The sequence below is a fragment of the Vanellus vanellus genome (genome assembly GCF_965231255.1).
Source record: "Vanellus vanellus genome assembly, chromosome: 13".
Classification (NCBI taxonomy): Eukaryota; Metazoa; Chordata; class Aves; order Charadriiformes; family Charadriidae; genus Vanellus; species Vanellus vanellus.
Genome location: NC_138918.1, coordinates 18,373,911 through 18,400,116, shown reverse-complemented (window position 1 = coordinate 18,400,116; position 26,206 = coordinate 18,373,911). Strand labels below are relative to the sequence as shown.

Sequence of the window (26,206 nt, the reverse complement as noted above, 5' to 3'; positions counted from 1 at the left end):
TACAGCCAAATTTTAGCATCTATTGCATCCAAATTGATCAAAACTGGTGGCAACAAAGCATTTACACACAGCTGTTAATAGCTTAGGTATTAAGAATTAAGAATAAGTACCACTGGTCATTGATACAGTCAATTCCTTAAATCTTACCCAAAAGACCTACCAGATTTCTGGACTAAAAAGCTGTACAAAAGGAGTAGGACTACAGCTTAAGACAAATGTACTAGGATACGTGGCAAAAGGGGCCCTAGGGTATGTGAAAACTCAGTCTCTTCAGCTGTAGTTAGTATTGCGGCTCCATGGTTTTCAGCAATTAATCTCAAAAAGGATGGTGCTCTTTCATACCTTACCATTTATGGTTACAGAAAGCTTCGTAATAGGGGAACTAAGCTAGGAGTTCAGCCACAGCAAAGGAAACCCAGAGAAGTACAGGAAAGGAAAAAAAAAAAAAAAATCCCTTACAGGTTTAAGTTCCACTGCTATCTTAAGTCTGTCATGTAACAGGAGTTTTTTCATCACAGAAAGAAGCATTTCATCAAAAATAGTAAGTATATTTCTAAGAAACTGTTTTTCCTTGAGAGCATGCAATAGCTTTGGGTTTTGAAAAGCACAGAGCTTTTGGAAGCAGCAATCTTTCAAATCTGCAAGCACTGTGGAGGACAGCCCACATGCTACCAAAAAGTTAAGTTGTTCTCTCTTTTGTAACTGGAATCAATCTGATAATTCTCAATAATTATTAGCAAAAGTAACAGTAATATTTTCACAAACAACAGAATCGTAGGAGTCTGCAGCCTATATGAGATCATAGCGCTTTTTTTCATTTTAATGGTAAATACATATACCTTTCCTCTCAGAAGTTTCATGGCTTTGGGTGTTCAGCATTCCTTTAGAGGCTGTATTTGTCTACCTCTAAGTTAGAGAGGAACCAGGCACTTGAACTCTTGCAGGCTTCCCTGAAATCTACTCTTAAACCGATTAATTCTGTGCAGTCCCTGTACTGCACAGAATCCAAAAGAAGCACTCTAGAAAAACTTCTGAACTGCTGAACTGAGCAAGTAACTTTTTTCTTTCTTTTTTTAAAGAACCACTAGGTTTAAAAGCTAACAGAATTACTCTTAAATAACTACATAGGTTTTTAAACAAAAAAATTAGCTTCTTTAATTCACTCTTGCGTCACATCAGGCAAACTGTTCATTACTAAAGCAAAATGATACAGCATATTTCATAAAATATAGTTGTATGACGTTACACAGTCAGAATATTGCTGCTTCAGGTTTCCAAGACAGCTGCATGAGTACATGGCACAATCTTCTTTCCTGTGCACATTTCCATTGAGGTTTCAGCATCACCTTATTCTGTAACACACACAGTTTTTTGTGGTCCCAGATGCACAGAATGCTTTTAAAGTCATAGGTTCTTATCAATTTGCAATGAACAAAACCCCTGGCAAAGGCAGACCTGTTACTAGCAAGAAATGCTTATAAACACTAGGGTAGGAAATGGAAAGCAGGGAGAGGGGAAGCAAGTGCCAATGCAAATGTAGTTTTGACTTCAGGCCTGTTGTCCTGGGTGTAAGCAGTGGGGCAGTAAATGAGAAAAGCATGAGGACAGGATTGAAACAGAATAGAATAAGAATCTAAGCAGTGTTAAAATACTCCTTGAAACAGGTAGGCAAATGCGAGTGATCAAATTAATTCTACTCAGAGGCAGTAGCAAATATGTAAGCTGTGCAGCTCTGCCACAGCAGTATAACCAGTACAGAGCTCATATTTATAGATCTAAAACTTACAATTGCCTTCTGGTTGTCACATAAAGTATTTGGTCAATAAACTGGCAATGAATACTGTGCTCTTCTTACACACACAGCAAAGCCAGCATTTTTTATGTTGTCCACACAAGATGTTTTGAGATTATAACAAGGTGACTATTAAGTTGGCACTTGATAGGAGAAAGCAAATGGCTATTTTTTATGCTGAGGCAGTAGAGGCCGAAGGGTCCAGACCTGTTTAAAAAGTCCTAATCACCTTAGAGATGCGAATGACTTGCATCACTCTTCTTGGTGGGATGTAGTATTAGCACTTGATGCTCATCTGAAAGCAGTACATAAATGCTCACTAGAAAATTCACCATATGGTGTAGGATAAACCATCTCAAAAAAATGACTAGCTGACTGTTAATATTTATTCCCAATTTAAATTTAAGGTATGGGTTTAGCACCCTTTCTTGTGCAAGCGAGCAAGATGAATTCATCAGTGCTACCAATAGTGCCATACCCAAGTTAAGAGCAGCCTTAAACAGCTCAAGAGAAAGGTCCCACCCAGACTCACAGAGGTCACAGCACTGGAAACTCCTCGATTGATGGGGGAGGATGAGGCAGAGACTTCCTGCCAAGTATCAAACATGACTACTAATCAAAACAGGGGACTATTCCAAACCTGAGCAGATGGCATCCCTAGGATTATCACCAGCAGCTGTCAATGCAGTGATTATACATTGAAATTGCACAGCTAATGTACTGTATAATTTAACTAGACTGAAGAAGAAGATTAGGGAGAGGGAACATTATGAAAAGATTTGGAGCTTATATTTTCCTGATAATTATGGAGGCACCCCACAATCTTCAGTGCAAAAGATACATTAAGATTTGCTCTTGAAGGCTAGACTAAAACCCACGTTATACACAGTCCAATTCCAATACAGTCAGAGACACCCTGGGCCAATCAAGTCCTCTGCAGTGCTTCATTTTCCAAAGATTTAACGATTTTGTCAGAGGAAACACTTAATTAGCTCTTTCAACATTCCTCCTAATATACATTGACAGAGTTATGAGGCAGAAGAGAATTTTTGATCTGAAAAAATTAACCTTTTAAACACTGGGGAAATTCCAAATAAATATGTTTTTCTATATGCATGCAGCATTCCATTGTCTTGAGACTCAGAAAACACAGGGTTTTCAGCACAAGAACGTAAGAATGTTTATATATGAAAGGAGAAAAAAAATGCACACAGGGTTTCCTTGACTAACTTTCTGCTTAAATTATTCTGCACATGCATGAAATATTGTTACAGATTGTTCTGGTCGTCTAAATTTTAAAGCATAAAAAAATGCAGCAGGAAATATGTATTTCAGTTTTAGGGACAACATTTACAGCTAATCTGCTGCAGCAACACAACGGTGACATGAGAACCTCTGATTTACACTGCCTGAAGACCTAGCCGGTTATTTTTTATGTCTATAGAAGCACTCAGTGAGATATTTTTAGACCAATCTTTCTTGATAACATTCTCTGCATAATTCATATGTCCTTATTCTCTTTGGGGCAGAGCAGACATCTGAACTGGGGGAGCAGAGGTAAACAGGATCACCCAGCAGCCCATACAGAGAGTGGGGGTCAAGATGGGGAACAACACTGCATTATGCTGGGAAAACCTCTTGGCTACTTGTGAAAATTACAATTTGCACATATGAACTCCTTATGTGTTTTAAAGAGGTAGTCTGGCAGTTCAGGATGATTAGGAAGGATGAGCTTACTGGTACTTCTGTTGCGTATGTGGCTGACATTCAAGCAGACTAGAGGGGCAATTACATTTCTTATTAATTCATTGGTTAATAGTCCCACACTTCTTGATTCCGTGTAACAAGGGGTCTGATTACCCCACTATTTCTCAGTGTATCTGGGACAACTATGTAACCATTATGGTTCATCTAAAACTCAAGATATTAACAGCACTAGGCCACTAGAATTTTTCCACAAGTCACACTGGAAATACCAATCTTTTGCTTTTTCATTTTCCCACAGAACTAATTAAAGATTAATAATTTTTACTGTATGTAAGAATTTCTTGCTAACAACGCAGGTTTTCACTTGTCTACCATTAGCTTCCCACTGTGCTACAAGAACTACCACTCAGGTACCATGTGGTCTAAGGGCCTGTGCTCCAGGACCGATAATGTTCTTTTATTCCACTTTCCACTCTGACCAAGCTGCACAATAGGTTAAGGAGAGACAGTTTAACATCAATTGGTCTTAAGGTGCAACGTTGTACAGTGTTCCAATATTTTAAATATTTTTGAATTCTTTGTTTTTCAAAAATGTTATTTCCACTTTTCATCCACAGAACTAAAAGAAACAATAGAAGTTTCCAAGGAACTGTCACTACTGACATTTACCCAAGTTTCCTTGCAGGGTGCACGTGCCTTTGTGCATGGTTATACACAAGCATGCAGGCACAGCGTGAGCACGCTGACAGTGCTTGATGCCACCCGTTCTATTTATAGCCCCATAGACCAAGAAAAACACAATACAGGGTTACTTAAGAGCATTTGCTCACATTCTGTATTAAACTTAAATGCCAGTAAGCAGGTAAGGTTCATCTTACCGCAATTTCCAACTTCAGATGCTGCTTACAATGCCAGCGAATTGTACACAATCATCAGAAAAGTAACTCCCCTCAAAATGCCGTATGCAAAAGTCACAGTAGATATGGATGTTTTATTTAAAGTGGCATTAAATATGGAACTGGACAAAATTCAGTATTCCAACAATAACTACTGTTGTTCTGAAGAAAACCTCAGAACAGCCTTTCATTTTTATATCATCCACTAGCTACTTCAAAATATATACTTAAAAAATTCTGTAGCTAGCCATATGCTAAACAACTAAAGCTGTTTTACTGTCTACAGACTTATATATTTTTATTGTTAATGACACTAGCATTCAGGTGTTACAGTAGTCTAAAACCAGTAGCATTTCAACATTCAAATACTTTTTTCCTTTGATCATTAAACAGTCAAAGTAAGGCACTTTTACCAGCGAAAAACAGAACTAATAGGAAAGCAAGCAACATTCAGATTATATTCACACCACAGCTCTGCCAGCCTGCAGCAGCTGGAGACCATCTACTCATGGTTAACCTGAAGAGCGTACTTGCTAACTTTAGCTTGTGCTTGTCTTATACTGTACCTAAACTTAAGTCTTGGTATTTAGTCCGTTACTTAGCTGAACACAGGTGGATTTAAGCAAGAACCACATCATCCTGAAGGCCAGCCAGTAAGGCTAAACACTAAATAGTTTTACACACCTGAAGCTAAAATCCTGAAAATGCACCAGCTACTGCATGAAGCTGTGCACTGTTGCATATGAGACCAGGACTGAAACCTGGTTCAGCATGTACTTAACATATTTTCCCTTTCTCCTTCTGTTCTGTTTTCCTCCCTTCTCCCCCAAAAGCCCACACAAATCTTGCCAGTCTCATTTGCCATAACTATAGTTTGTCCCATGTTTTCATGAAAAAACAAAACCCCACAAACATTCAGTTACAGCTGTGAGCACAACAGATACTGGTGATGGGTCGAACTCTCAGTGACTGTTATGGCTCATTTTGATATTAATCCTGTACATGAGTCGTACTGATCGAATGACATATGGATTCACAGCAATTATTTTAAGATTCTTTTTATCAAAGAATTGGCAAGATAATTTAAAATGCTATTTGGCAAGGGAGTGGGTGGGAAAATGCCAGTCACTCCCGAGCTAAGGTTTGAACAGCTGTGCCTAAGAGTACCCCTGGTGTTACACCAACACTTCAAGGTTTGCACTCTCCCACTAGTACCAGCGGCAGTCCTGACCCTATGCTTGCGGTGAAAGGACAGCAGTTTTAACTGATGCGTTTTGTAATCCTGTTTGTGTTCAGTGGCATCACTCTACTTCTGTCTGGAGAACATAGCTTTTCTCTGCTATTTGGTTGGACATCAAGTTTTGAGCATATCTGAATGGGCACAGCCAAACAACAAACATGCAGAAGTTGGAACTGGGCATGTCAAATGTTAAATTTTAAATTATTTCAGCTCTTTTGAATAAGACAACCATGCTTCAGACTAATCCATAAGAAAAGGCATAATGTAAAATGGATTCTACTGTAGGAGGATTTTCCCTTCATGCAGCCTTTGAATAACACAATAACACAACACAGTATCTCTTACTTCAGAGAAGCAACATAAACCAGACTGAACTAAGGCTGAGGACAATTGGGCGTTAACAGAATTCTCCCCAAAAGTAATCACGTTTTCCTACCCAATCCCCTCTTCTCAACACACACACACTATTAAAACTATATGGTAAATATCAGAAAGTAAAAAGGAGTCTACTGATAACAAAAAACACAGTAGCTTTTTTTTTTTAAAAAAAATTTCTAGTTTTTGCAGACATTGGACTGTTCCTCTATGGGATACATTATATTTCAGAAACTTGTTACACAACTGCAATACCTGTAGCAAATCCTAATCGTGTTTTCCCTCTCCTTTCTGTATTTTATTTTATACGAGCAAGAGATTGTTTAGATTACACAACTCTAAATCATGTTGGGAAAAAAGCTGGTGACTGCACAGAAGCGAGGGGAGACAAGAGCCCTGTGCTTGGGACTGGGAATGGTCGCATGCTCCATGATGATGTACTTTTTTATTGGGATCACCATTGTGCCATTCTACACTAAAAGGTAATAACAGCCATTCGTTATGAATAAAGGTGGGGATTTTTCCTGTCAGCAAGTACAATTATTAAAACAATGTCAAAACATAAGTTCGTGCATTGTACACTATAGAAACAATAAGTCCTTGAAGAGCTAGTAAGAATTTAAGACAGAAGAAAAGAGAAATGAAAAGTGAAATAAATGCACCAAGAAGTCATCAGGCATTTACAGGTAAGCACAAGAAAGAGGGAATGATCCTCCTCAGGGCTAGAATGACAACGGTGTAAAACAAAATATTTACTATGAAAATATGTAAAACGAAAAGCAACCATGCTTTTCAAGGCTTGACAATGGAAAACTAAATCCTGCATAAACAAACAAACAAAACCCAACTAAACAAAAAAGACCAAACACAAAAACCTTTTCCTTGTGCAGGATGGTGTGTTGTTTTTAATAAAACTATAAAAACTAGAGCAACAGAAGTCATGGTAAAATTGTTCGGTCAAGTGTTTGTATCTTACCTTCAAATCAACCATCATGTGAAACTAGTACCTTCAACAGCCCAGTCTACCACAGCAAATGTTGCAGAATACAATGAATGCTGAAGAAATTACTATTACCCACATTTTTATTTCATTTTGCAAGTTCTGCCTCCACACACAAAACCAATTTGCAAAAAGCCAAAGTTACAAGATGAAGAATGGAGCTGTTTTTCATGCTTGAAGATTTTGATGGAGCAAGCAAGTACATCCACCTCATTGTTCTTGCTAAGAGCATCTTTAATCTTAAAAATGTTTGAAAAACATTGTCTTTAAAACAGAGTAATTCACATATATTTTATGTATTTTCCAGCTTCCTGATTACATTACAAAAGACATTTGCATGTAAAAAGATTAGTTTAAGAACTGAAGTGAGACTATTTCTTCACTTTTTTGCCACCAAAGTGTAAGCAAAAGCTTACTGTACTATCAGTAATAAAAGAATAACTTTTGAGAAAAAGGGATAAGTAACAGCAAAACCATGAATTTTTGCCACACAAAATCCTGGTACTTATTAACGCAGAACGTCCATGTAATAAAGAAAAGGAGAGGGGGGAAAAAGCTTGGGAACTGATCTGAGTTCTGAGAATTATTGAATGAAATTAGTCAAAATATTTCTGAGACATCAAAAGCTCCACTATGCTCAGCCAGGTTTCAAATAATGTCAAACTTTCCCAGGGTACTACACTTCCAAATATTAATATCAAACTCTGAAGTCCATAGAAATTCTTTTTTCTTGAATAAGACTTGAAGCTGATTACAGGTGGGGTTAGAATCTAACTCCAAACCACAGAATGCATAACAAACAACAACAACAAAATGCTTTCCTGCACTGCTTTCCTATGGCAGCCCTTCTCCAGGTTCAGCCATCGATTCGGGTGTGCAAAGTTCACCACACCAGGATTGAGCAGCCATGAACTCTACCCATGCCACCACTCACAGCTGGCACACTCAGATGCATCTCCAGCATGCAACTCTCAACAGATGCTGTTAACACATTTAAAAGCAATGCTTTTTGTTTTGTTTTTGTAGTGTCTGGACAACAGAAACTGTGTGTAAGGTACTCAAAACCAACATCAAGGACAAAGTTCTCTGCCCAAACAGCGAAGGCTCAGAGGATGAGGACATCTTTCCTTATCCCTGTCTACAGGTGTGGGTTAATCTGACAGCCTCAGGACAAGAGGTTATGCTGTATCAGACTGAAGATACACTGGAAAGAAATCCTAAGGTACCTGGAACACAGATTAAAATAATCGCTCTCTGCTGCTATCTAACACCTTTGAAAAGGGGGGATTGTTTTTAAACCAAGCAGCAGAGTAAGAGTAGGACCTGTTCATCTTTTACATGTTAATGTCTGTGCTTAGACCAAGGCATTTTTAAAATATTCCACAAATTTCAGTTTCAGATTTTGTTTTAAACATTACATCAAGCATTAAGTTAATACTTTTTAAGGAATTACACCAACTAAACATAAATATTTACATATTTTTAAATGTTCATAAATGTTAAGTCTCCAAGTTGAAGACCCATGGTAAGAAGTAGTTTATAAGCTGTGGTTTGCTCAGTTGCTTGTTAAATTTTCACAGGAGAGACCTGAAGTTAAAAACTGTCCAAAGAAAGAGCCCAAATCTCAATTTTACTTCCATTTTAGGTGTGTGATATGAAGCAGGGTTAAAGAAAGCAGAGAAAGGGGAAACGAGGGTGCTGTTGGGAACACGATGCACATTTTAGAAAGGAAAAACAAGTCAGTTATTTTGGAAGACAATCACCCAGAAAACTCATTTGTCTCTGGTTTGGTCTGCAACTGTTTCTGGCCAGCACAGCAGCAGAAACCTGAACTCATGGAGAAGGCAGTGGCGCTGTAGGAAACACCTGTGTAATGCAGAGACACTGGGTATTGTGGCAGAGGTACCTTGGTCCGTCATTTTAGGGATCTCTTCCCCAGAGGAAAAATGCAGACCACAGGTGGATCAGAAACATGGGTTCAGACTATTAATTTGGCTTTAGAGGTACATGACAGATTAGGGAAGGGTAAAAAGTAGGGTGTTATACTTCTGTTCCTGCCAGTGTTTCTGCTTCGGAATCAGCAAAGAGCTCAACATTTTCAGCCTTGCTGCCCCACAACCAGAAGTGCTCGTACAGGTACTCTGTCTTAAGGAAGGTCAGGTTCAGTTCAGTTCCAAAACCATGAGTATTTCAGAGGCCTTATTCCAGCTCAACACTCTCTAAGGAGACATAAAGTGAAATTCAGATCTTGGATACCCAAGACTGAAGACTTTCATAATTCAAAACAAACATGCTCAGACTACACGTGCTCATTTTCTTAAAGAAATTATACAGGTTAGAATTTCACACAGTGCAAACCTGATAACATAAAACACTTAAGCTGAAGAGAATTTTGGCCTATCTTTATAGTGACTAACTTAGGGAAAGCTAAATAAAACGAAGTGGCAAAGCAGAAATTATTCACTGTAGATTGAAACAAGAGTTTTGTTCACTGCAAGAGGAGGTGATTTGCTGATTTCCTACCTGCTGTTTGCATTACTGCAAGTACAAGCCTTCAGATCAGGAACCATCCCCCTTCTGCTTTGGCCAGTTTCCAGCTTAAGACACCTAAACATTATTATGTATGCAAAATAATGTTGCAGAAAAGAAACTTATAAATAGCAACAACAAAAAAATATTAGTGCTTCAAAGTCTAATAGTATTTCCACTGATGACTAAATAACTTTGCAGTTTTACTACACATCAAAATAGTTCTGTTGTGAGGACAAGTAGGAAGCCTCATACAGCCATACTTTCCTCTTATTTTTCTACTAGTTACAACCAGAGGTGCACAGTGAAGCAACTTCATTTTCCTGCACGCTGACAAGCCAGTTGTGAATTTCTGCACAGCTAACACATTTCTGCTGTGGCAGTGCCTAGAAGCTCTGTTAGGAATCCAAACTTGGCACTGTAATAATAAAGTGACAGTCGCAAAGACTGCAGTTCTATTTCTAGCACATATGTATTCTTGGTTTCCAACAACATTACTCCAATCTGTAAAACTGCAGCCTGAGGGCACAGACACACAGTCAGATGCAGGGAAGCATGGCAAATGGGTTATGGACATCAGGAAACCAAGATGATCTCCAGCGACACTAGCGAAACCACAGAAGTTTTTGTCAGTACTAGCATGTTTGCTTTATTCAATCTGACTTAACTACAAACCCTGTATTAGACTATCTGTTATAATGAATCATCTTGATTTCTTATTCCAGTGCTCGTATGTCCCAGACAAGTTGGAGAACTCTAAAGAAGTTAAAGCACGAATAGAAACAATTGCAAGCAATTTCAAAAAATACCACACTTTCCCATGCTACTATGACCCAGGAGGAATGCAGACCAGTGTAATTTTAAGCAGACTTTATCCCCCAAAAGGCCTCCTCTTTGCTTTCCTTTGGCCTACACTCATGTTTACCGGTGGATGTCTGATTATTGTTCTGGTAAAAATTAGTCAGTATGTTTCTGTTCTTTCTGCTTGGCAGTAGATAATAAATATATAGTATAGATTGTCGGAAGATATAAAAGTGCCTTTGTTCTGCCTGTCTTTATTTGCATTTTGTGACTTTTAATATACCAGCTGTCAATCCAAAGGCAGGCATTCTGGAAAACTGAATGACACCCACTGTGGACAGCAATCCACTACATGAGGACAAAATATAAAATTTATTCCCAGGAATACCTAAAAATGCCTCATAAGAGCACAGACTGAGTTACTACCTATTGTTTCCTTAGGCTTTCTGAGGTACTGTTGCTTTACAGATCTACAGTTCAAGTTTACTACTAAATTCTTGTTCTATGTGTTAGACAGGGTCCTAAATTTCTGAGACCAGTTGGTGCCAGATCCATATATGTCATTACTGGCAGACACACTCTATATATACTTCATTACCAATACAGTATGTATTCGTGGCATACTCTTCTTGTCTGTCAAAAAATGAAGTTTATTTTATGGTCCAAAGAGATATTTGTTATCATGGATCTCTCTGCTTTTGGGAAAGGGGAGGGGGAAAACCACACAAAACCAAAATATACACACAGACATATTACAAAGTTTGCAGTCTAAACATCTAACACCAATTGTATATAATGAAATATACGCATAAAGTATAAGGTACAGTAAAGAAGTTTAAACTAGAAATAAGTTTTTGTATTTAACTCAAGTTTTAGCCTTGCTTTACTTTGAAAAACTTGTACTACTCAAGGAAGGGTACCTGCCTGCCATTTGCATATGTTATAAAACTGTTAAGGAAAGGAAGTCACAACCTAAAGAATATAATTACATAGTAGAAAACATCCATGATGTCTTACTAAATACAGTAATCTAATGTAACCACAGAAGTTTGCATGCTTAGCACAAAGATATTTCACAAGAGACATATTTGTTTCTAGCACCAAGATACTTAGGAATGCTCTGATGCACGTACAGATGTGTTTTCTGTTCTCTGAAAAGAACTCTGTTTCTTTCAGCCAATTTTCAAATTGCTACTGGACACAGGAGGAACACAAGATACTTCCTGCATGCTGTATTTGACTGGCACTTGGGGCACAATTAGTACAAGCTTTATCACACAGCTGATGTGTAACCACTTAGTAGCTATCGTTCACAGGAATATTTCAAAGCTTAGATACAAATTTAAATTCATTACACTGTAGTGGAAAAGAGTTATTCTCATTAATGTACTACAACTCTATTGTTTATTGTAAGAAAGAGGAAGGCTAAAATATTAACCCATTGCATAAATTTTCCAACATTACTAATGGAACAGTGTCAGAATTTGTTTTTCATCATGATCAGCAAATCCAAATTAGACCAGGATAGTACAAAATAGCAGTTATTAACATCACCAACACTTGTCCAAAGTGCGAAATCTAGATGGTTATCTATTAGAAATTTACAAGAGGATAATGACCCACTCTAGTACTTAAGATTCAGACAGTATAAGGGCAGTGGGGGGGGGTTAATAAAAAGGCCAAAAATGAATATAAAAGGAGAATTATTTCCAAAGAAGGAGGACAGTATTTACATCTTCATACAAAACTTTTGTGAAATGCATCTGAATCTGTGAGTATATACGATTCCTATCTTTTCATTCAGGAAAGTGAGTGCAGCTGCCACAGGTACAGGTGTTTTGGGTGACCAGAAGCATTTGCCAATGGGATAGGAAGGGGAAGAGATCCTGTTTTGTTAGTTCACCAAAAGCTGAAGCAGGAGTATAGTAACTGCTTAGAAATATAGTAGTCAGACAGGGGGAATACCTGTTGAAGTTAACACACTGTACTGGTACTACAGGAGGTGAATGAGCTAGCTGTAAATAGACAGGGAATTATTTAATAGGCTTTTTCAAAGCTTTGTCCAAATTTTGCTTTTCAGCAGTTTACAAAGAGTCTCCAGTTTGCAAATGAGAACTTGCTTATGACTACTCTACATTCAGTCCACCAAATCAGTATCCCAGCCACCTTGCTCCCCTCTCGGCTCAGCAGAGTTGAATGAAGATTGGGTGTTGCTGTTCCTTCTAGTGGTAGTTCCTGTTGCCCCTACTCACTCATGAGTCAGTAACTTGTCTCTGAAGAGCAGAAGCTCTTGATCTTGCTAATTTCAGAACTCAGCATGAAGACCCAGAGCTCCTGCTTCCAACTGCCACCTTGGCTTCCCGAGAGCGCCCCCTAATGCCACATCCTCCTCACCTTCCTGCTCACAGTTCTCCCTGATAGCAGTAGATTGAAATTGATTCAGAGTGGAAGCTGCGTCTCCAGATTTACCTCTACCAAAAATAAAGCAAGTCGATTATTACATGAAAACAGTTATTTCCCTCCAACATGTACACAATGCAAGTACATGAATAAAAAACTTACACAAATTTTGTTCTCCAATAAAGTAACATTTCCTATTTGAGCAGGAGATATTCCAAGTGCTAACAGCCAGTGCAGGGAAAAAAAAAAAAAAAAAAAAAAAAAAACACAAACAAAAAAAACCCCAAACACACACCAAAAAAACCCAAACACACAAATTCAGAAACTCCATTGTTTTGGACTCTTGCCAAACTCAGCTTCCTCTTTTTACCTATGAAATAGGGGATTTAAATGCAGAAAGCCAAATATTCTAACGTAAAAAACAAACGCACAAAATGTATAGGCACCACGGAAGTCTGTTCTTGTTTTTAAATTTTGCTTTGCCCACATGTACAGTGCTGATATCTTTTAACATTAAACTTTCTCAGAAATGCAGAAGTCCTAGATATTCTTTTTCCTTCACAGTTTCTCTTCAAGTCAAAAATAAGTGTTTTAAGTGTGCCAGGTTGCTGAATTACTCTTGAGCTTTTGTAAACATTTTTCTACTCTTTTTCCATCTGCAAAAGTTGTAATTCACTAGAGTGAAGTTTTAATAACACTCTCTAGGCTTCTTATAGCAGCACACAAGGAAGCTATATAGCCTTTAGGGTTTATTTGGTTGGGGTTTTTTTAATATTATTTGCTTATACCATCAATTCTACAATAAATCTGATAAATTAAATGCTATTTTTCTGAGATTGAGCAAAACACTTCCTATGAGAAGTGCTTCAATACAAGCAGTGACCACTGCAGTGACAGATGAACACAACTCACTTTCTCAAGACAGAGTAGATAATCAAGATATATATTACAGCATTAAAACTCCTGCAAGAGGAAGAGAAGTGGCAGTACAAGCATCTGGAGATGAAATTCATACTTGAAATCTGTTTGACTGCACATAGCTTTCACCAGCATTGATGCTTAGACCACAGTAATACTGCTTGAGTCAACTGGAACATGCAAGGAACACAGGAAGAATGGGGATAGATTTTAGGTCCTGATGAATACTTCAGTTGTGTAGGCCCTTTATATGTCAAAATGAATAATACTGTTTTGCTGAAACTATTAAAAGTCCTATTTTTCAAGTGCTGGCCACAGACTCTCAGGAGTAGTTTATCTTGATGCCAAATAAGGCTTGGATGTGGTGATTCTACTGTTTGAAGATGGAAAAGTACAAAAGCTCCAGCACTGTTCTTGAGGGAACCAGCATTTCTCCTAGGCCAAAAAGAAACCCAAACCAAACCCAATTGCAAAATGTTGTAAAATGAAGCCTATCCCATAAATGGCAAGCTATTTTTCTGTATGAAGTAGATTCAGCTTTCATCAGCTTTTAATAAGATCACCTTTCTCCAACTTTGACAAGGTAGCAACAGTGTCAGTTTAAGAGGAACCTATGGGACATTGATTTGCTAAGAAGCCACCTGTGAGTCACCAGCATGTTCTTAATGTACATAAACAGTAGCAGGTACCTTCTGACTATCTCTGACAATTTTGATTTAAGTAGCCTGCTAACTGGTGCTATATTTATTACCTGATCCTCAAAGCAGCAACATAGATAAGACTCTGGTCCTCAAAGATTCTTCACTTACTTCATAAACCCGCTGCACTTCACAACAAAATACCTTCCAACTGAGTAACTGCTACTTTGTTCTTAGCTTTTGGCTTTTGAGGAGGGTCAGGAGGTTAGTTGGTTTGTTTGGGGGTTGGGGGGGGAGTTGTTTGGGGGGGTTTTGGTGGGGTTTTTGTTTCTTGTTTGTTTTTTTTTTTTTAATAAGGAAGTGAGGGAAAACTTAACAAAACCCATTTTGGGTATAATTATAAGTATTGAACGGAGGCAGTTATCCTTTGTTCACAATATAAAGGGTTGGTGGCTGGCACAAAGTGTGTAGGCCAGCCATACAAACCCCATGAAAAAAACAAGTTTGATGTATAAGCAAATAGCTGTTCTCAGTCAGAAGCTGAAATTGGGAATCATCTCAAAAGTTCCTCAAAAGCTCAAGAGCACAAGGAACATCAGAGGATCTGCAAAGCAAACTGCAGTTTTCCTTTCCCCATTAAAGTATTTGTAAACAGTAAAAATGTTAAGAATGCATGTGGGGATTTTGTGTTGTTGTTTAGTTCTCCTGGAGCAAGGTTTCTTTTACCATGCTGCTATAAGACTTAAGTGTCAGCTTTGATTAATATAAGTTATATTGGAGAGTTGCAATATTAGATTTTTTTCTCCTTGTTGAGCCCAATTCTCCACAGTCTCAAGATCACTAACAGAAAGGAAAACGATAGCAAAGATCAGATAGAGGCGGCTATAATCAACTTTCATATAAAATAGTCGGTGAAACACAGATTAAAGAAAGTATTCATTTATTATTATGCTCCACTAGAAGAAATAGCAATGAAAAAAAAGAAACAAATCTTGTCAAAGTTGAAGGACTGACAAGCTGTTCTTTCAAAGCTTCCTAAAAATATCTATACAACTCTTAAATAGATACAAGTAGTCTCATTACACCCTGCACTTCTTTCCCTAGAAGTGTCATATGAGAATATGCACAGAAATTACGCTGTCACGTGGGTAAACACAATCACACACTGCCATACCCAAACCAGCACAGGTATATTCCTTTTTCATTTTGATCGCATACCTCTATCTATAATAAAGCCAAAAATCTGATGTTATCTTTGCTAGATATGTGTCACTGTAATTGCCTTATCTAGGAAAACCGACTTTTTAAAGATGTACTTCCTACTTCTTACCTCTTATAATTCCAGGCAGCTTTTCAGAAAGTCTCAGCATGCTGAACAAGTTCTTCTGCATTCAGCATAAAAAGCAAGTAAGAGCATCTGAAAATACTTCAACTTTAGCAAAAAGTTAACACAAGATTAATATTACAGATGAGGGCAGAGGACAGAGGACAGAGTTGTTTGTAAGGCTCTGTCTCTTCAGTAAAGTATTTGTACCACACTTAGAACAAGACAACCTCAAAGAAGTAAGTATAGGCTGTTTAGTCCAATGAAACTGAAGGCCATTCCTATAGAAAGTCTTTGAATAGTCTTTAAATAATTTCCTTCATATGCTTTACAGTCTAGTGAGGCAGTACAATCTGTTAAAGAGGTGTCTCCCAAAAAAGCTTAAAAGATAGAGCTTGAGCAAAAGGTGTTTGATGCACCTATTGGTTTACAGTTTGCTAAAGCACTGCATAATTTTCTCTCTGCTGGAACATTTCAAAACATTTGGACATGCTTATTTGTAAAGTAAATAAAGAAATCTTGACCTCTTTTTGAACATTACTCTTGATAATCACATGATCCCTAAGTCAACAGGGCTGTCAGCCTCAGCAGCCTGAAACCAGAGGACCAGACTTTCCACCTAGTCTACAGAAAATAATTATCACCTCTTGGCTCATGAAATAGTTGCAATGAACAAAGGCCTCCAATTAATTTTTCTTATGCTAAACAGATTTGCAGAAAGGTGATGATTGGACAGGCCTCAAAATTGAATTACCCTCTCATTTGTGGGGAGGAAATCCCTACAACCACGGCTGAATCTTATATACTCAGAATAATGTGAATACTGTCCCTACTGAAGCCTATAAAATAAAAAGCTAGGATGAAACAGACAGTTTATTTACTCACATTGTTTATATGGCCTGTCTAGAGTTTTGACACCACAGGTTTTGCCCTTACTGCACTTTTTTTTTTTTAAAGCCCATATTAAACTTGTTATATAGACGTACTATTGCGCGAATGAATGTTTGCTGCCTTTACTCAAACACGCTGTTGGGTTTTTTTTCCATGATTCTGAAGCCAGTAATGGGAGTAGGGGAACCAACATCCTTTTATCCGTATCTGTCAATGGTAGGAAAACCAGGGAGTTATAACTGCAAAACCTAGATGACTTATCGCATCAAACTTTTTTCCTTGGACTTGACACGAAAGAATAGCTAGCCCTTTAAAGGAATACTTGCATGTCATTTGGGGGGGGGGGGAGTTGTTTTTGTTTGTTTGTTTTTTAAGCTTTCTGCAAATGCAAGTTTATCAGATAGACTGTGATGACAGAAATGAAAGCTGTATGAGAAATTGTGTATCAAGGAATTCATTCATAATAATATACATTCATAGAAGCTTTGAAATAGCTTATAAAAGTTTCAGTTTGCTTTCCACAGATAAATTTTTGAAAAGTCTCCATTGTCCCTTTTATAGTTACTGATGTTCCCCTCTATAGCCACTGAAATGGTTCTTCCTGCCTCAGTAACGGTTCTTCACACCTCGCTAGTGGACAGAAAATAATTCATTGCCTTCTCAACTGCTTTCAGTACAGCAATGAAATAGCACTAATAAATAGAACTTCAAGTTGTTAAAATATGGTATAATCATATTACCTGAACTTGAATAACATATCATTTGTTCTTCAGAAGCAGCATATTAATGTGGAGACTCAACACACTGTAAGCAATTCAAAGACACCACCATACCTCAAGAAAAGAATTTGGGGTTCTTTATGGTCATGTGAAAGCGCTGTATATTGTTTGATTCATACCCAAAGAACTCCATACAAGCAAATAATTTAGACTGGAAGAATGAAGGCATCCTGGCAGGACTGAGGTTATGGACCTGTGCTGTTGTGCCCTGCTTGCATTCATAGAGCATTCTCAACTTCCCAATGTTCTTGCAGTGTACTTTGGAGCCGATTAGCTGGCCTGAGAACAAGACAAAATTGCCCAACCAACTGTAATGGTTCCTGGCAGTTTCTATTCTGTAAAGTTGTAACAGTGCTGCACTCAGGATTCTTTTCCAAAGCAGGGTAATATGCTGCCAACATCCCTCAATTAAACGCTCAGCGCAAGCTTAGGAACTGATCCATACAAGGGGGCTTTATTCCCCCAAAATTGCCACCTACAGGGCACTTGTGCATTTTCTGAATGAATAGAGTTCTTAAAGTGTACTCTGCTGTCTGTGCTTTAAGCACAGGACATCTTGACTTTGGTCTTAGTGTAGCAATATGTATTAGAAGATTGGGTCTGCCACTGGAGATGAGGAAAATGAAGTGAATTTTTGGCTCAGATGTGAGCCACGTATATAAGCTGCTCAATGCTGTGGCTCAGCCTGCAGCATTCTGGACCACCAGCTCAGGAAAAGCCATCCCTTTTACAACACAGTGATGAGAAATAAGTGTCAACTGTGCTGTTACTGATGATTTCAGCAGAAGCATCAAGTATTTAATTGACTGATAGCTGACTCAGTGGCAGCTTCGGGCCAGGGCTGCTGAGTGACACCTCATTTTTACCATAGGTCAAGGAGGCATTGAGTGCAGATGATCAAATCACAGTCTTTGTCACATCTACCTTCCAGAAGTCACATACTAAATTGGGTTCAGAAAACCACAAATCTATTTGGTCTTTTTAATAGCTAAAACATCATTTGCTTTTCCAAGGCATTTAAATATGCACTGTGTAATTAGCAATAGAGAAACCTGCAAATACAAGGGAGATTATAGAGAGAGATACTGATTACACTGAACTGGTGAGGCAGACCAAAGTTGAGAACAAGATTTAAGGCAATGGAGTCAAGAAACTGTTGGGATAATATCACACTCTTAGTCTCAAATGAGGCTTAATGTAAGAGGATAAAAACCAGATGCTTCACAAGTAGACATTACTATAGTGTAGATGAATTAATGTAGAGTAAGCAACATGCTTAAGTTATGGTCTCTGTTGAAATGCCAAAATATTATGAATTTGTTTCAGAGTGACAGTTATCAAGTTTGCTTGAAGCTATCAAAAAATCCTGAATATTTCAGTTACTATTGAAGAATAGCTAAAACACATTTAATGTTAGCAACCATACAACACCTGCATGACAAAACTGTTTTCTTGGTTTTTTTTTCCAAACACTCTCTACACAGTACCTAAAAGCCAGCTGCTTTCAAATCAAAGTATTTTGCCTGGACTGAAGAACACCTGAGCACTTTAGAGGACCTGGAAGCCCTTGAGAGAAATACAAGAACCATAGTCCTGACCGTAAAGGTTATGCAACACCTTCACTAATACACTCCAGTCTCAGAAACATGCACTCTCCTGAATGAAAAAAAGTATTGCACAAAACTGTCAAAATGAAGGAGCCCAAATACGAGACACAAGAGACTTCAAAAAAAGACAACACAAAACCACATCCGACCAAAAAAAAGCCCCCTACTATTAGTATTTGTACGTGAGCATTTTGGGAATGGACAATTTAGGAGACTCTAAAGCAAGTTTTTTTTGTTGTTGGTGGTGGTTGTTTTGTTTTTAAAGGAAATAATAAAAAAAAAGAACAAGCTTTCAGGCAAAGGTAAAAATATATATCTCGTCACATAATAGACATTTCCAGTCACATGCTGTGAAAGAAAGAAAGAAATCAGCAGGCCATTGAGACAAATCGAGCAAGCCACAGCTGATGGTAGGCTGTAGGCTCCATACCCTCTGCATAAGAGGATCCAAATTCCAGATTACACTATGTAAACATGCGGTTGTCAGCATGGGACACCTAACAATTGAATCTCTCACATCCCCAGCCACTTAAAAAAATTGCTAATAAATTAGGAGCTCCTGTAGTCTCACAGCCTCTTTAAAAGTTCAATGAATGGATCAATACAGGAAGTCTGATGACCAGCTAGTTCTTCACTGGAAAGAGGGATATTTTTAAAAGTGATGAATAAAAACCTACAGTAGCTGTTTTGTAACAAGATTAACAACATGCTTGTTCCTTTACTTTATATTCTGAAAATCAGCACTGTTTAGGTTCATGTTTGCACAGAATTTACGTACATGGAAATGCAGCAAATCACCCATTCAGCTGACGTTTAAAGTGTCTCCGATGGTGTTGAGAGCAAGTATTTTATACAGCTTTAAAATATCAAGACTTTACAAGGAAGGTAGTATAAAAAGAGAATGAAATTTAAAGACTCAAACTGATGACACTTCATGATCACAAACCATAGCAGTGTACAGGAATACGCTTATGCCTATTAAGATTAGAAAAGTTATTTCTCAGAGAATAAAAATGAATTCAAAACAAGAAGAATCAACAGATAAAGTGTAATTCTGTTGCCCCCGTCTTCTCAACTCAATCCAATTCCATCTCAAAAGCAGATACTGGCACCTGATTACAGTAGTCAGAAATATGAATTTAGAAATTAAGAATTTATCTGACTGCCAATAATGAAGGTACAAATCCCAGCTGTAAGAATTAATGTATGCATTTTTCAGCATTCAAGAAACTAAGTGACTAAAAGACACACAATTAATTCAATGAGACCATTCCCCTGTGCCTCACTGTGGTGTCCACGATGTTGATCACTACCCTCTGGATGCAAACATCCAACAAATTTCTCATCCAAACAATCCACCCATCAAATCCATATCTCTCCAATTTAGAGAGAAGGATGTTGTGGGGGACAGTGTCAAAGGCCTTACAGAAGTCCAGCTAGATGACATCCATAGCTTTTCTCTTGTCCACTGATGTAGTGACTTCATCATAGCAGGCCACTAGGTTGGTCAGGCAGGAGACAGCCAGCATGTCTTTACCAAGGGCAAGTCAACTCATGTCCTTGTCCTCCATGTGCCTTAACATAGTTTCCAGGAGAGTCTGCTCCACAATATTCCCAGGGTCCTCCTTTCGACCCTGTTTAAAAATGGGTGCAATGTTTCCATTTTTCCCATCACAGGGTTCTTAATCAAATGCCATGACTTTTCAAAACAGCCAGCTGCTTCAGGCCACCGGGATGCATCTCATCAGGTCCCATAGACTTCTGTCTGTTTAGGTTCCTCAGGTGCTCACAAACTTGATCTTCTCTTGTAGTGGAACTTTGCTCCCCTAGTCCCTTGCCTTCTGGTCCATCCAGTCAAGAGGTGTGGTGAGAGAGGTTGCCAGTGAAGACTGAGGCAAAAAAGTTGTTGCATACCTCAATCTTCTCCTCATCTGTTGTTACCAGTTTGCCAGTCTTGCTCATCGGGGTGGTACACTTTCTTTGATCTTCCTTTTTTGGCTGACATACCTGTAGAAGCGCTTCCTATTAGTCTTTGCATCCCTTGCCAAGTTCAGCTTCAGCTACGCCTTGGCCTTCCTGACTCCATCCCTACACAAACAGGCATCATCCCTATATTCTTCCCAGGATACCTGCCTCTGCTTCCACTGCATGTGTGTTTCCTTCTTGCCTTTTAGTTTGACCAGCAGTTCTCGACTCAACCACACTGGTATCTTGCCTTCCTTTCCTGATTTCTTACACCTGGGGATTGAGAGCTCTTGTGCTCCATGGAAATCATCCTTAAAGATCTGACAGCTCTGTTCTACTCCCTTGTCCCTGAGAGCAGTTGCCCAGGGGGTCCTATTGATTAACTCCTTCAACAACTGGAAGTTTGCTTTTCTAAAATTCAGGGTCCCAACTTTACTCTTCACCTGACCCATATCCTTCAGGACTGCAAACTCCACAAGTGAATGATGACTGCAGCCCAGGCTGAGTAAAATTATCACTAGTAAACGAGTCCATTAGATAAATGGACTTTGGAAAGCTAGTTGTAAGACCTAACACATCACCAACAGAAGGAAAAACAATCTCTAACCTCCCTCCTGGAGTACTACTAATATTTGTGACACTGAATATTAACACATATTCTATGAAGTTGTACAGACCTGTCAAGTTCCTAATCACAATTTCTGTCAATTTACCTCACCAACTGTAAAAACGCAGAGTCCCTAGCTGCATACACCTAACCAGAGGAATATATCTCCAGATTCAGCGGATAGTAGAGCATATTTAAACAGATTTTTTTTAAATGGGCTTTTAACAGCAATTTCAGCTGTATGGTATTTCCATGCTTTGGTTACAAAATATCAGGTATCATAGTTTCAAATCAAAACCAAGTAAAGCAGCACGGCATCTACTGTTCCCAACATTCCCACTAGGAAAGTTTTGCTAATGAAAGCACAAGTGGGAATTTTTTATTCATTTGTTTTTCTTGTGGGTTTTTGGATGTTTGTTTTTTGGAAAAAAAGAAAAAGCTGGCTAGCTGGGGGGGTAAAGGGTGGTATGTATTGTTTTTTTGGGGGGCAGAGAATGGCGAAGAGGACATAATTTCAAAGTTGGCTCATCGCTCAAACAGCTTGGCTTTTTCCTGCAATTTATTCTATTATATTTCTGTTCAGGAAAGTTAGACTGGTTCATCTATAGATTCTCTTTTCCCCACACCGTGTTATAGATACAGTAGTTGCTCTTCCCAAATTTCCCCCGTTCTCAGAAATAAATTCTAACAGCTAAATGATTGAATAGATTTAGCCCTCAGTAGTGATTTTCATCAGGCACTATGAATTCAATCATATCTGATTTATCTAAATATTTCGTAGCCATTGTTCCCATCTGTGCTTCTCTTTCCTTGTGGCAATTAATTGTGTGAGGCAACAAGTCACATAAACTGTTTTTTGAAGGCTAAAGGAAGACTCAGCCACTCCTTCAGCCCTGAGTCACTCAGCACTCATGATGGTTTTCTGTTGTCTTTCTCATTTCCAGGGTATTTTTAGAATCGTTTATTGCCATCTCTTAAGTCCCTTGCCAGTTGTAATAACTCATTTTGCACCTTGGCCTTTCTGATCTTATCCCAATATGCTTCCACTATTTCATCTGTATTAGTCTCTTACAGTGCTTATCTTCCCGTACAATCAGGATCATTGCCTGCCCTTTCCAGCAGTGACCAGTTTTCTTAATATTATCTTCCCAGAAGACTACATATCAGCTTCCCAAGCCTGCTAAAATCGTTTAAGACTGTTATTCTTATACTGCTACTGCTCTTCTTTCTTCATGTAGGACTGTGAACCCTACAATTTAACAAATGCCTTCACCTAACACTGCCACCCTCCCTCACTTCACCCTAAAATTACACAGTTCTGAACAAAGAAAAATGATAACACTTGGTTAATTAGTAAATTCTTTAACTTTACCTGCATCTAGTATTATCCATTGTACCATAAATTAAATTCACTGCCTGACTGATATAAAGAGCTATTTATTACCCTTAATATGTTTATGGCCAGTAAAAATATTGACGCTTGTTGAAGATAAAACATAAATATCAAAATAAAGCACATACTTCAAAGAGATCAAAGAAATCTACAGATATGCAGTCTGGCAAAATAAAAATTAAGGGCTAAACAACACAAATTGATGTTTAGCAATCTTTCTGGTTTCATAATGAGAAAAAAACCCAGCCTGTTCAACAGATGACACAGGACTACTCTCCCAACTGATCCAAAAGCCTCAAAACACAGCTAGCATGCAACTAAGACTGAAACTTCTGTCTCCCTTATCTGTTCTGAAAGTAATAAATGCAATATTAGGTGTTTGAATGCAGTACAATGGTGTCTGAATACGGCCAGTAGCAAACCTTCAACATAACATATTTACACAGACTACAGTCCACACACACCTCCCCCAGCTCCTCTGCACCTCTCATCATGCAACTACAAACAATAAGGAAAAAGAACAACATTTTTTGGCAGAAGTTACAAGTGGGCTGTAAGACACGTTTGGTTTAAGTAATATTAATTTGCTCTCCAGTTCCATTCCAACTATGAACATGCTTAAAGAGATAAACAGAACTAATGCTGAGTTTTCATCAGAGATTGGAGAGCATAGCCTGTATTTCAATACTTCTTTTTAATCACGAAAATAGTGGGATTTTTCTTTTCGGTTTACATACAGCTTTGGCAGAAACAAAGGGGGCCCTCACCTTCCCTAGGCAGGTGGGACTGGGACTATATATTTTTTGCACTTGCTTTCATCTTTCTGCTCCACTTTATCTTTCACTTTTGCAGGGTTTGCTTTTGCACCAATTTCTTGTTTTGTTCTCCACATTTTCTCACTTCAATGACTTCCTTCCTGCACAATTCATTTCATAAGGAAATTCAGGCTATAAACTCCAGAGGAAGATATCTACAATGCCATTCAACTATATGCAAAGAAAACAAAGCGTATACACAAAAGAAAAAACGCAATGTGAGAAGTTGATATTTCACATTACCATTCTTTTGGGAACTTGGTAGAAATTATCACTTAACACATAAAAATTATACCAAATCTACCCCAGTTTTGCCTCCGATATTTTTATTCTTCGTTAAAAAAAAGACTTTAAGAGATAACAGTAAATAAGTCTGACTTGAAAAATGTTAGCCAGCTCAAATTAAAGTTAGAAAACTCCTATTTCACTGAATTCAGAGAGTAAGAAAGTTTACATTTTTATAGCTTTCAACCACATATTACCATTAAAAAAAACAAACAACCACCTCACTTCAATTCACTTTTGAATACAGCACTAGACAATCCCAATGAAACACTCCTCAAACATCTTACTCAATAGGAAGAGAAGTCAACCGCGTGTGTCAGACACAAGCAATGCAGCCTCCTGCCATATGATTAGAATTATTTTTCTTTTGTAAATTGGGTCATTTCCCTTGCTGTCTCTCCCCCAAAAGACAAAACCAATAACCACTGCACCTGTTCCATGTATGACAAGACTAATCAACCCAATCAATTAAAACGCATTTTTCACTGAAGCAAACCTTGGTGCCTGTAATTAATCGTGACTACTTCCACATTAAATCTCAACTTCCATTTCTAATCTTCTCTGCATTACTGCTGCAGTATCATTTGAAACATGATATTGCTGCGTGGGTTTAAATTTTTAGTGTAATACATCTTCTGATAAGCATTTATAGAAAGAGATCACTGAAACAAAGAAAATCCAATGCAATACCATTAGGGTAAAGAGCCAGTATGCAACATAAAACCAAATAAAAACCACCGTAAACTTCACTTTTCTAAGAAAATAGTTGACATACTTTATGTTTGGGAAGGTAAGTTATTATAAACCTCTTGCTCCATAATACAAGCCATAAAGTTTCCATTTTATATTTTTACATCCCACAAAACTCTCAGATATACTAGATCCTACTAGTCCTCTGCTCAAGAAATCAAAGCTACTGTGAGAACAACCTACTGCATTAACATTCTGTAACCTGTATTTTTTAAGCACTGTCAGACAACTATTGCTTGATCATATAGTGCTCTTGAGAACCAAGAGATCTTGGCCTCAGAATTAATTCTTATCTAATTCTGAGAAAGGAGTCAATGAGGGCACTAACTCTCAGTCAGGCTGCTGAATCATCCCCAGCTCTGAAACAATCCTTTGTTTGAGTATGTCAACAGGTTTAAAGTTACCTGTCCCAAAATACCTAAAAGCTGGATCACTGGAGTACTCTGATGGCTGAGACAGTGTTACAGCTGATCTGATTTAACTACTTTTCCTGAGGGGACAGACACATCACTCCCCTCTTCCTATATGTACAATGTTCCCTTTGATCCAGGCACTGGCTCTCACCTCAGCATTGAGACCTGGCTCACAGAAAAATGGCATTTTCCTTATGAGGTCAGTTTTAGGCCAGTCTAGCTTTTAATTTAATAGAAGGGTGTCATGGCATTCAGACTTAACACAAGTGCAAGGTTAGCTTTCAGCATGGACTTTCAACACCTACTGCCATTAAAAACCCAGTTTATATTTTCTACAGAAGTCTGGGGATTTCTGCATTTGCACAGAGCCTTACCTCTCACCCTAAGGTAAGTTAATTAGCAAAGTAATGACCTGCTGATCCCTCCTTCCCAATATGCATATATTGCCAAAACCTCAATTAGTTTAAATTAGCAGAAGACAGTATTTATTGTTAATCAAATAGATGACTAGGAAAAGGCAATCAATCAAGGCCTGCAGAAGACCAAAGCAAAGATTTCATTCAGACATTTAGTCAGGTCCCTTCACCAAAGGCTGTACCTAAGCAGAACATTACCTGTTAGATAAACACTTGATGCTCTACAAAGCTCAGTAATAAAAATGCAGCCATTAGCCTTCATTTCTCAAATCACCTCTTGCTGGCTGGTATCTCACACAGTTTACTTCTTAATTCATTCTGAAAAGCAGCATGTAATAAGCCATCCTGACATGTATTTATTGGGTGCTCTTCACAGCACAAGTGCTGTTAAATTGCTTGCTATGCACCAAAATTTTCACCATCAATATTTTCAAACTGCAAACTTGAAAGTCCTTCAAGGCCTAAAAGCCTCCAAGTCTATACAACATATGTTAAGTGTACATTACAATATAGTCTTATAGTGATATAAGGTAAACTTTGGTAGAAAGGTAGCTGCTGCAAACTAGAGTATAGGGCGTGTATTCTCACAGTATTCTAAGCTTTTTTAAAATGGAACCATTGGGAAATAGGGCTTTTAAAAATTATTGTGAATACAAATAATTGCA

The 26,206-nt window shown here is 38.1% G+C and overlaps 2 protein-coding genes across 3 annotated transcripts in view; one reads left to right on the top strand and one right to left on the bottom strand.

The window, feature by feature from the left end:
- KCNIP1 (potassium voltage-gated channel interacting protein 1) overlaps positions 1–26,206 on the bottom strand; it is a gene marked incomplete at both ends in the record, with an annotated part of 450,645 nt that overhangs the window by 403,256 nt on the left and 21,183 nt on the right. The window lies entirely within an intron of this gene.
- KCNMB1 (potassium calcium-activated channel subfamily M regulatory beta subunit 1) lies at positions 410–10,808 on the top strand. Of its 2 annotated transcripts, none has more exons than XM_082489961.1 (4): positions 410–541; positions 6,327–6,492; positions 8,037–8,232; positions 10,265–10,808. In XM_082489961.1, the coding sequence occupies exons 2-4, from the start codon at positions 6,356–6,358 to the stop codon at positions 10,532–10,534; spliced, it is 603 nt and encodes a 200-aa protein (XP_082346087.1). In that variant the 5' UTR covers positions 410–541; positions 6,327–6,355; the 3' UTR covers positions 10,535–10,808. The 2 variants fall into 2 exon arrangements, with proteins under 2 accessions (XP_082346087.1, XP_082346088.1); XM_082489962.1 differs by having other exon boundaries at positions 6,323–6,492.